At 43.3% G+C, this 12307-nt stretch overlaps 1 protein-coding gene across 2 annotated transcripts in view; it reads right to left on the bottom strand.

The window, feature by feature from the left end:
- The window catches only part of sema5a (sema domain, seven thrombospondin repeats (type 1 and type 1-like), transmembrane domain (TM) and short cytoplasmic domain, (semaphorin) 5A), a 155930-nt gene that overhangs the window by 58249 nt on the left and 85374 nt on the right, over positions 1 to 12307 (bottom strand). For both annotated transcript variants that reach the window (XM_080864489.1, XM_080864490.1), the window contains exons 10-11: positions 4407 to 4611; positions 580 to 787 (exon numbers count right to left, since the gene is read on the bottom strand). In XM_080864489.1, coding sequence (XP_080720615.1) covers positions 580 to 787; positions 4407 to 4611 — 413 coding nt within the window. The remainder of the gene's footprint in view (positions 1 to 579; positions 788 to 4406; positions 4612 to 12307) is intronic.

Below are 12307 nucleotides of genomic sequence, written 5' to 3'. Positions count from 1 at the left end.
GCATCAGCGATGTGATGAAGTGCCATTATGGCTGCAGCATATATCACAGAGCCACAGCTGTAATATGAAGCCTTAAGTCTTTTGTGTATTCCAATAACAGCTCATTGTGCGAGAGACAAGGTATGCAGGTGTGATTCCTTTCCTGTGTGCCATGATGGATGGGATCCCAATCTTAGTGAGTCTTCACTGTCTCAGGTTTTCTTTGCCAATATTTATACCTTGATGGAGCTTCTTCCAGACAGACAGAAACTCAATATATCTGATAAACACACGCACACGGTCGCTGCAGCACTGTGCACGAGGCAGAAAACATGTGGTTTTGTGGGCGGGTCAATGACAATGAGCGACATCGAGACAGGGCAGCCGTGGGCACCTCCAGTTGCTCAGACAAAGCTGATTTAGAGGATTTTTAATCTCACCAAAGGCCCCTGATCAACACAAAGGCCTGGCTCCCTCAGATAAAGAGCATCTCGTGAAAGAGGGAGCTTTAAAATTTCGTTGTAAGCACATTTGCTTTTTTGACCATTTCAACTGAGATTAACGGTGTTGGTTTGTTGGTTTCTTTGCGCATGTACTCACTCTCTGCTCTTGTGGTAGCTGCATCTCTTGAGCGGGATCTTGATGACCTGGTCTCTCACACCCACGTATAGCTCGCTGCGGCTGTGCAGGATCAGCAGGCTCCGGATGTGCTGCCTCTTCCTGGGAGGGAACAGCTCGATCTCTTCTAAAAGGCAGCTCCCTGTAGACTGGTTGAGCGGGGAAAGCACTTTTTTGATAGTACCGTAATCTAGAAGAGAGAGAAAGAGCTGAGGTGAAGATTTGGTCACAAAGAGGAAGGAGGGTCATTTTCTGAACAAGAAAAGGTGGAGGAAAGAGCAAAAAGAGAGCCATGGTAACAATAGAGGAGTTTGAGGAGGGTAAACAACAACAACACATATTTGCTGGATGTGAACTCAGGGTGCGAGCGCACACAAATAACAATTACTTCCTAACACAGCGGCTGTGAAATAATACTGTCAAAAAGAATGGCGATGGCTGGTGTGCCGAGCTCTGTTATGCCGTCAACATGCAGCACTGTCGATGCAATCAGGGAATTGATATGGCACCTGAATCCATGATTTCTGGCCTACTTTGCTTTGAGGGATATTCCAGGGGATAAAACCTCTTTGTAGCTTTGAGAGAGAGGAGTGTGTAAATCCATGTCACCGTGAATGTGTCCCGAACCTTATTTTCTGTAAAGGTGGGCCCCATGGGATAAGGTTAGGGACACATTTTCTTTGGAGAGAGTTAAAACAAATATCATCTATTATACATGCAATCCCCTGGGTGAAGAAAAAATAATTAGGTGCACAGTGATGCCTACGGAAGACGTGACATGCTAATAGATATTTTTAAGGCAGGGGATGCAGAAGTTAGGTTTTGCCCCCAGCACTATGGGCAAGGGAGCAATTAGTTCTGGAAGTAGCAAGAAGTGTAGAATCCCAGTAAGGCTACATTACTTTGGTATTTGGGAGTTGGCTGGCTTGCTTGTTTTGGATGCCAGATATTAGACCACTCTGCCTGTAGTCCATAAATATATGGGTCTTAGAGTTACTACCTTTGCAGAGACATTAAAGGGATGGAGTTCTGGGTTGGAACCAGAAACATGAGCTGAATTTAGTTGATTAGATAGAGGATAGGGAGTAGCTCCATAGTGCAGTGGTTTATGCATTAGCAAGCAAACAATCCACTGTTTTTTTCCCTGGGAGGAGACACAAACTCCTTTTGGGTTACATCAGGAAGGGTTTAAATCTACCAAATCAAACATACTGGGCCACTACTTGCTGTGGAGACCCCGTGTGAATAAGGGAGCAGCAAAAAGTAGCTTACTTTAATTGTGCTAATTGTGGCTAACATTAAGGTAGCTATTGATAGCTAGCTGATCTAGCTAGCTAGCTAATAGATAGCTACTCACTCATATTGTACTGTATAAATCAATCAATCAATCAAAACTTTATTTTCAAAGTACTTCTCATACAATAAAGATGCAACTCAGATTTCTGTACACATTAAAAGGAGAAAATAAACAAAAATACACAGCCGGGCACAAACACCTTTTTCACTCATCCCTCTCATCACCCCTCTGTCCCTACAACCCCACCTAGATATCGACACCCACCTGACAGATAAAAAAAGATGTAAGGGAAACTAAAGTGAACAAATAGATACTAAAGTGAACAAATAGATACACAAATATAATAAAAGAGGATTAACCATGTAAAGGAATGATTCAATGAACATGCCATTAAATATATGAAAAGTAAAATAAGTTTTAAAAAGTCTCAGCAGGCCAGCAGTCATTAGGTAGACTGATCCACAAGCGTGGCAAATAATAACACGTATGGCATAAGACAAAATAGTATTAATTAGTAGTATCACCATTTATCATCCTTCATATTATACTATTTATGTGTAGGCAGCTACTATATGTGCATAGGTGTTATTCTTACCCCGTACTTTCAAATTAGTTTTAAAAAAAGGTTTTCTATTTTTAAATCCAAGATTATTTTATTGTGCACACGTGTTTCAGAAAAACGTTGTGACTGTATGTTGAAGTTTAATTAAAAATACAGTGCAATGATTTCAGATCATTCGATTCATATTTAATCAAAATCATTAACTTCTTATTTGCTCAAAGTTAAATCATAGCAGATAAATTATAATAGATAATTATAGCATTATCTGTTTAATCAAAGATTAATGTAATCCTACTTCTATTTTTGTGCTGTTGCAAATGTAGCTTATATTAATATATGTATATGTCTTACTTCTGATATGCTTTATATGCATCCGTGTGAGGACGTCTAAGGTCACAGTTACTGTATCTAATTACTTTTGCAAATGACTAATTAGCTAAAGTTTTAATCATTAATGCCTTATGAGTAAGAAAAGCATTGTTTTTTTTCTTAAAGGATTTACCTGGTTAAAAGTTTAGCACTGCGGTGAACAATGAATTTAAAAGTCTTTTGCTTTTAACTGAATTCTGTTCACGTTAATGGAAAGAAAATAAATACTGCTTCAGGGCAGAAACTCCTAACGAGGGCTGAAAAACAAGGTGACTGCTTGCCACATGTTCAAATTGAAAACCCCCACACCTTCACATCTTTGGACCCCTAGTTGTAGCTAGCAGCTTTTCCACAATGGCCCCAATCAGTGGGGTGTGTTTAGGCGTTAATAATGGCATGTGATTAGGTACAGTATGTGTGCTAGCCAGTGGCCTTGGCGGCATTTCAGATGTTTTCATTAGCGTCTGGTTAGTGTCTAGGGAACTTGCAGTGTGGGCAACTCTGGTCCAATGCTACATTGATCACAGCCCCATGCAAACAATGAGAGGGGAGTTTTTGAGGGAGATGCCAAGCACGGAGGCAGCGAACTGGAACAGGTTGTGTGTGTGTTTGTGTGTGTGTGTTTTCGTGTGTGTGTAAGTAAGAGGGAGAAAAAGAGCTTGTATGCTTGTATATGAGATATCCAAAAATAACACTGACGCTACAACAGGAAGATCATGTTGACATTTCCCAGTGGGCTTATGGTACATTAGCACAGTGAAGTGGGTCACTACATTCAAATTCTGCTCAGTACACCTGTTCATAATCCACGTATGTGTGTTATATCATAATAAAGACACCCTGGTGCCTATCTGGTGTCTTGCTGATACCGTTTCCCCCACCTTGCCAAGTCTAACATCACATATTGTCACGCCATTATGATCAAACAGTGGACTGATAAGCAGACGGCACCACGCACGTCAGACTGGGTAACCGTGCAAGGGCTGAATGTGTGTGTGTTATTAATTATCCATCTGTCTGCTTTTGATGCATCGCTGTCTGTTGTTTCATGGTATTTATGATCTCTTCATGAGGGATTGCATGGGAGTGACATGTGGTGAGCCTGCCTGCATAATAGTTTATGTTGCGTCAGTGCATATGGAGAACATATGGAGGTAAAAAAGTGATTTAAACCCATGTCAAAGACAGAGCTTTGGCGTCTACATGATAATCATACTGATAGATTGGTTTCATTTGTCTTCACACAGCCCCCTATTTTTCACGTACAGAGTGCACTTCAATTATGAGAGTATAATTTTAAGTATTTTACTGTGACAACCAATATTCATGGCTGTCGAAGTAACAATTAAAGCTAACATTTGAAAAATAATGACCCTTTTTTATGAATTAAGACAAATTTAGCTCTAATTTTGCCCACTTTAAATAAATAACATGTTTATGTAGGATACTGTTCCTCATAACAAGAAGCTAATAGAGAAAATTTATTTTTAGACCCTTTAATATGTCACACATTGACATCAGAAGGTCCAAAACTCAATGTGCATGAAAAAGAAATATGTAGATGCAATCTTAAAGACCTACCTGTGGCCAAATATATGATGTGGAACAGCGTGTCTTTCCCCTGCACCACATCCACTGCCACATGAGTGAAGCGGACGTTGTCCTCCATGAAGTAGGGGACAGGAACCACAGGTTGGATCACCTCATGCATCAGTAAAAACTTCTGCGCATCCTGCAAGTTTCTTTGAGTCAGGTTCACGTAAGCGCCGGAGTCGATGGTGCCACACTGTGGGGAAGGTAGGGGAGTCGGAAAGGAAGAAAAAAAAGAAAAGGTTTGACTGATTTCATTAATAAAAGCCTCTGGGATGGCAAGTTAATAAGCTTAAGCTTTTTGTTCAGAAGTACCACCAGAGATGGAAAAGGGAGGGATTGAATGATTAAATGAACAAGGCTTGAAAGTCAATTGCTGAGTCGTTGCACTGGTTTTCTATCCTCACAACCTCAAGACTTTGTAGTCAATACACCGAGGCTGATGGAAGGAGTCTGAATGTGATGTTTGACTGAGCAAGTAGTTATCTCTTTCATTAGATTCTTCTCCTCATATGCATATATATTGCTGGTGAGCTTTATTGGTACCCCCATAACAGTGTGTCTTGATTTTGTCATTCTTTACCTCAAAAGTATCTTCTTAAATCACTTTTCAGGTCTTCGTTATTGCTACTCTGAAAATAAAGCATGCAACAATATCATTCAACCAAAGAACTCCCACCCTGCACTCAAAATGGCTTGCACCCACGATTTTTGGACTGTAAAAATCTGCAGTCAAAACAACAGAAGTGTCTCACAGAAATGAGTGAATTCCATTGTTACAGATAAATTAGATTTTATCAGGCATTGTTTACTTGGAGTTCTCAAGTCCCGGTAGAGACCTGCGACTGAAGCAGAGTCAGTGCTGCGGCGCTGGCTTATAATAAGAAATATCCGCTATGTAACATATTTCCCAGAGTCTATTACTAAAAAAAAAAAAACAGTTCAATAAAGTGAACACTCTCCAAATGGGATTTTAAAGACGGAAATATTAAGGAGTCAAGAGGAGTATGGTTTCCTTTTTCACGTTAGAGGACATTGTAAAACCCAAGTGTGTTCATTTTTAAAACTGTATTGTTAACTGAATCTTTTTATTGGATGTTACTAAAATGATTTTTACGATTTTGAAACGTCGTTTTTCAAATTCAGTATAGTTCCAGCCATCACTATCACACATCACAGTGCACTACTATTGTAAAAAAAAAAAAAAAAACACTTTGCAACTTTCTGTGTAACGTGATCACTGAGATTTTAAACAAACTGTAAAGTGTATCTACAGTTAGGTCCATAAATATTTGGGAAGAGACTTTTTCTTTCTACTTTTAGTTCTGTACATTACCACAATGGATTTTAAATGAAACAACTCAGATGCAGTGGAAGTGCAGACTTAAAGCTGTCTTTTTTTTTTAAATAAAAAGATTGCATAAAAATGTGAGGAACTAAAGCATTTTTAACACAATACCTTCATTTCAGTGGCTCGAAAGTTACTAAACCCTTCGTCCAGTTTAAATGTAAGTAAGTAAGTAAGTAAGTAAGTAAACTTTATTTATTAAGCGCTTTTCGCAGACAGGCAATCACAAAGCGCTGTACACAAATATTAAAATATTAAAATAAACAATAAAATCAATAGACATTATATACAATGTAAAAGATCAAATGTAAATAATGTAAAAAATAAAATAAAATAAAATAAAATATGTAGATCAACAAAAGGCTTGTTTGAGTGACAACCCTCAAATAAAAGCTGAGAGTCTACACATTATCTCCATGTCCATTATATACCTATAATCGGAATGTTTCAGTAAACAGGTAAAAAAAACAAAACTTGTGGCAGTGTCCAAATATATATGGACCTAACTGTACTTCTTAAAGGTACATAAACTATTTGAAAACACATTGGATTACCTGAAAGCTATATACTGAAAACCTGGCTGTGCTTCTCAGCTCTCTAAAAGTCAATGTTTGCGAGGCACTTGGTATTCACAGGATGATCCTCATGCTTTTTAAAGTGGAAATGTAGATCCTTTTCTCCACCAAGCTGAAAGGGACAAGGTGAGGCATAAAGCCATTTCTGCTGAGGGAGAGCTGGATGAGTAAAGCTAACCATGCATGTCCTCTTCAGTAAAAGAGGTCCCAGGCTGGGTTCAGGATCATGGATTGAGGCCCAGTTCACAAAGAATAGTCCTATACTAACTGATAAAGCAGAGAAAAGCAAAATAAGCTTTGTTCTGCACTTGCATCAGCCCAAATGACTGTTTTGTACATAGGATCATGTTTGCTCCAGGATAACTATACACACTCATTTCTTACTTGGTTGAAACTGGACCTTGGGTGGTAATTAGTTCCTGCTGACTAGCTACAGTATGAACATGACAGAGACTTTATAGAGATCAATCCTCGGCCTTCCCAGGGCTGACAGATGAGAATCGTAGAGGGCTTCCCCACACTGGTGAATGGATCAGTGCCCTCGCCACATCAGGAAATGGGAAATTAAAGCCCTGAAGGACAAGCAGGAGCAACACTGAGTGTGCCCATGTGCCAGACTGCCTAAAATGAACTTCCTGCTTGTGCCAAAAATGTGCTGCGTGTCTACGCGATGCAGCCTGAATAGCAACGCACGTGTAAGGCTTCCTTTTGCGGTTTGTCCTTGCATTGTGTGCGTGTCTCTGAATCCCAGAGTGTCGTTGTGACTATATTTCTGCCACAGTGAGACAAAGTCAGACACTGACCAGTGAGGGTCTATGACATCTGTGAATGAACCGTGAGATGGATGTTGTGATTTCCTCAGTACAGTCAAGGTGAGGGACACAGCCATTATTTGGCTGAGGACCCATCCAACATCAGCTGTGTCGTGCATCACCAGTGGACTGCGCTCTGGCAGGATGATAAGTGCCACTCAGAAATCCATCCAGGTGGGTCGGTCTGATAGCATGCTATTCCACTCTCTTCCCCCTAACCTTCCAGGTTATTCAGTATTTTAAAAACAATGTGGGTTAGAACTAAATCTGGTTATTTTATTGGTCAATTTTATGATTATATATAACAGCCAAAGGAAGGCAAAGAAAACTGACACTTTTATTTTCCTGACATCTAAATATAAACCATAATAAGGACATTCATATTTGGGTTTGAGTTGAACTTTAAAGTTTATTTTCAGACATAAGCAATGAATGTGTTTTTACTGTTAGCAATTACAGAGTGACAGAAAACCTATACAACTCATAGAAGGCATTAGCTCCTAATGTACAGCAAACATGACTCATCGCCTGAATAAACTCTCCAGAATCAATCCGCGTGGTTCAAATAAATGGGGGGCTTTTCTTTGCAGACAGACAGGGAATTAAGCTCTCAATCAATGACCAGTATGTGTGTGTTGAGTGATGAGCTCGCAGTCATAATTATCTCTATTTGGCAGCAATCTATAACCCTTTATTTTTGAGGGCGTATTTGTGTACGGTAGACATGTACGTGGCCAGTGGCTTTCATGGCTGCAAGTTTCCTGTAGGTGTTTGTTTGTGCATTCACTCGTGTGTGTGTGTGTGTGTGTGTGTGTGTGTGTGTGTGTGTGTGTAGGTTTGTAGGTGTGCTTGTAGAAAGGCCTGAAAAAAAAGGACAGGCTATAAATCCTGTGCTCGTAAATCTAATCCTCCAACATTGACAAATGCTTGATGAAGATGTCACTGAAACCTAGATAAAGTGCGCATCGGTCCAGTGGTGAGGAGCAGCCATTGTGCCTGAGCTTAAGTGGAAAGATGAGATGGAAGAGGAAGAAGCCGTATAAAAGTCTATAGTGCATAGAACCCCCCCACCGATGATGTACCTACATGTACAAGGTGCTGAAGAGGATACATCTGTGACCAGATAAGGAGCACTGGTTTTCTTGATGGTGCTGATGTGCAGAAATGTGAATACGTGGTGACAGTGACAGCTTACAAATTCATATGTATGTGCATGGTTTTTTTTAGAATACTATCACACCCAGCATTTATCTCTATGTGCATTTCAGCCACTTTTTCCGCAGATAACGTGTCTGCGTTAGTTCTCGATAGTAGGCATCGTGAATACTCATGCATCTGTTGGTGGGAAAACGGTCGAGGGCCATGATGTGTGGAAACAAGGGGTTTGCTCACCACTGGTAGCCATGCCTCAGAGGGATTTGAATCCCTCACGGAGAGCTGCGAGGATTAGCTCATTCGCTATCTGCTAAGCCTGCAACAACTGAGAGCCACTTCTTCTGCTAATAAAGCATTCCCGCTATGCCATCAGTATGGAGGAGTGCTTCAAATCAGAATAAGGTGCTTGGTTTGCCCCTGCGGGTTTTAGGATGGAGCATAAACATAAAGTGCCACTTGTGCAAAACAAGGACAGTTTATTAGGAGGCCCACAGTTGTGCTCATGAGCAGAGGAGAGAGGTGACTGAAAGAGAGAGAAAATTAATGAGAGTGAAGAGCTTCCTCGGACTCTGACCAAGGCCGATCAAAGCAAGCACACATTTATTTATCAGCATACACATGCAGCATGCACACTAAATGCATATATTTCCTTGGGCGTGCTCCCAGCTGTACTGTATGACTGATTTGATTGTGTGTTGAGTCTAAATGACCCCTAGCTTAAAAAGAAAGAGATCAGTGACAGTCACAGAAGGGCAGCTAGATCTCAACTTTACCTCACATACATCCTTTAAAAAGCTGCTCCATCACATATGGTTTTAACTATGCTAGCAGCATGGAGGAATGCATCACTGGTCCAAAACTTTGGCCTTGACAAGCATTAATTTTTGTGCAGACATCAAACCCCAGAGCATAAATCTGATCGACTCTATCTGTAACATTTAGGTGGAGTTCGAAAGCTCTGGATTGGGATAACTGAAGTAATTAGCATTCTCATTAGCAAAATAGCGTTAGCAATAGTGTTAGCATGCTAGTGAGTTTGGTTACCAGGCTTAACCCGGGTTCTCTGTATAGTGAGTGAGGTCTCCATTGCACAGTCAATAACTGTAACGCTTTTTGGCTTTTAGTCCAACAGAGCTGAGAGCATTATTGGGACTAAATTAAACACATTTTTTAAGCATCTACCGTTTTGTGCTAGTTCTGGTCGTTTTTCTTAGTTTATTTCTACTTTTTTCACGCGTGTCTGGGGACCCAGAGCAGGGATCCTTTGTTTACAGTAAGGATCAGCTGTTAGCGCTGCGTCCCGCAGCGGTACTGCCGGCGGACAGACCCGACATTCCCAGCGAGCTGAGGAGGAAAAGACGGGGGTGTCGTGCTGGGAAGGAGCGCCGTCGCCCGAGAAGGAGACGTTATCGACCATCTCTTCCTTCTGTAATCATTGGAAACGTAAGATCTTTGCCCAATAAGATGGATGAGCTCACGTCGCTAACCTGGTCACAGAGGGAGTACCGGCAATGTAGCATCATGATGCTAACGGAGTCGTGGCTAACACCGCTAACTCCGGACACAAGCGTGACACTACCGGGATTTCAGATGCTGCGAGCGGACAGGACGAGAGAGAGCGGTAAGAGGAAAGGAGGGGGACTGGCAGTTTTTGTGAACGACAGATGGTGTAACCCTGGGCACATCACTGTGAAAGAACAACTCTGCAGCAGAGACATTGAGCTGTTAGCCGTTAGCATGCGTCCGTACTATCTGCCCCGGGAATTCTCGCATGTTATCGCAATAACAGCGTATATCCCCCCCTCGGCCAACGCGGATGCAGCCTGTGACACTCTCCACTCAGTGGTCAGCAGACTGCAAACACAATCTCCGAGAGCCCTTCTCATAATATCAGGGAACTTCAATCATGCCTCTTTGGACTCCACACTGCCCACCTTCACCCAGTATGTGACCTGCTCAACCAGAGACAATAAAACACTGGACTTACTGTATGCCAATGCTGAAGAGGCATACAGTTCATCACCTCTCCCTCCACTGGGCAAATCTGACCACAACCTGGTGCACCTTGTCCCTGTGTATGAGCCCTTAGTGCGCAGGGTGCCACCAGCCACCCGCACAGTGCAGAGATGGTCAGAGGAGAGCGAGGAGGCTCTTAAGGACTGTTTTGAGTCGACTGTGTGGGAGGTGATCTGTGACGACCATGGAGAGGACATCGACAGCCTTACTACATGCATTACTGACTATATTAATTTCTGTGTGGATAACACCGTACCTACCAGGACTGTACGGTGTTTCTCCAACAACAAACCTTGGATTACCCCAGAAATTAAAGCTGTCCTCAAGCAGAAGAGGAGGGCCTTCAAATCCAAAGAGGAGTTGAAAAGGGTGCAGAGAGAGTTGAGGGGACTGATAAGGAATGGGAAGGACAGCTACAGGCAGAAGATGGAGAACCAGCTTCAGCAAAACAACGTTGGTGAAGTCTGGAGAGGCCTCAGAACCATCTCAGGCCACAAACAGCAGAACTCTCTGCCTGGGAGGGATGTGAGGTGGGCAAATGAACTGAATCATTTCTTCAACAGATTTGATTCAACCATGAGACAGTCTACAACATCGGCTGCAGACTCACCCACCCCCACTGCTGCTGTTCCACCTCTGACACCTCAGACACTTCACACCTCCTCTATTCACCCTGCTCACTCCTCCCCACCCCCAACAACAGCATCCAATACACACTCAACACAAGGCTCCAGCCTGTCTCTCTCAACCACCCGGGTTAGGAGGGAACTGAGGAGGATTAATGGCAAGAAGGCAGCGGGCCCAAATGGCATCAGCTCGAGGGTCGTCAGGTCCTGCGCGGACCAACTGTGTGGGGTGATGGAGCACCTCTTCAACCTGAGCCTGAGGTTGGGAAGAGTCCCACAGCTCTGGAAAACCTCCTGTGTTGTACCAGTGCCAAAGACTTCACGCCCCAAGGACCTCAACAGCTACAGGCCGGTGGCTCTGACATCCCACCTGATGAAGACCCTGGAGCGGTTGGTCCTGGCTCAGCTTCGGCGCCTAACAAGCTCATCACTGGACCCACTTCAGTTTGCCTACCAGCCTGGCATTGGCGCGGATGATGCCGTCATTCACCTCCTACATCGTTCCCTCGCTCACCTGGAGACCGCTGGAAGCACTGTGAGAATCATGTTCTTTGATTTCTCCAGTGCCTTCAACACTATTCTTCCCTCGGTTCTGAAGGACAAGCTGGAGAACTCTGGAGTGGACCATCACCTCACTACCTGGATCCTGGACTACCTCACCGACCGACCACAGTATGTGAGGACTCAGGGCTGTGTGTCGGACAGGGTCGTCTGCAGTACGGGGGCCCCACAGGGAACGGTTCTGGCTCCGTTCCTCTTCACCATCTACACTGCAGACTTCCACCCAGTGCTTCCTGCAGAAGTTCTCTGATGACTCTGCAATAGTCGGCCTCATCACTGATGGGGACGACAAGGAGTACAGAGGACTGACTCAAGACTTTGTGGACTGGTGCCAGCTGAACTACCTCCAGATCAACGCCAGTAAAACCAAGGAGCTGGTGGTAGACTTCCGCAGGCACAAGCATTCTCCACTGCAACCACTGAACATCCAGGGTATGGACATTGAGGCTGTGGACAGCTACAGGTACCTTGGTGTTCATCTGAACAACAGACTGGACTGGACTCATAACTCAGACGCCCTCTACAGGAAAGGGCAGAGCAGGCTGTACCTGCTGCGGAGACTCAGGTCGTTTGGGGTGGAGGGCCCACTCCTGAAGACCTTCTATGACTCTGTGGTGGCTTCTGCTATCTTTTATGGTGTGGTCTGCTGGGGCGGCAGCATCTCTGCTGGGGACAGGAAGAGACTGAACAGGGTGATCCGAAGGGCCAGCTCTGTTCTAGGATGCCCTCTGGACCCAGTGGAGGTGGTGAGTGACAGGAGAATGGCGGCTAAGCTGTCATCCCTGTTGGACAACGTCTT

The sequence above is a fragment of the Rhamphochromis sp. 'chilingali' genome (genome assembly GCF_963969265.1).
Source record: "Rhamphochromis sp. 'chilingali' genome assembly, chromosome: 18".
Lineage (NCBI taxonomy): Eukaryota > Metazoa > Chordata > Actinopteri > Cichliformes > Cichlidae > Rhamphochromis > Rhamphochromis sp. 'chilingali'.
The sequence above is the reverse complement of the archived record's forward strand: the minus strand, read 5'-3'. Positions and strand labels throughout refer to the sequence as shown.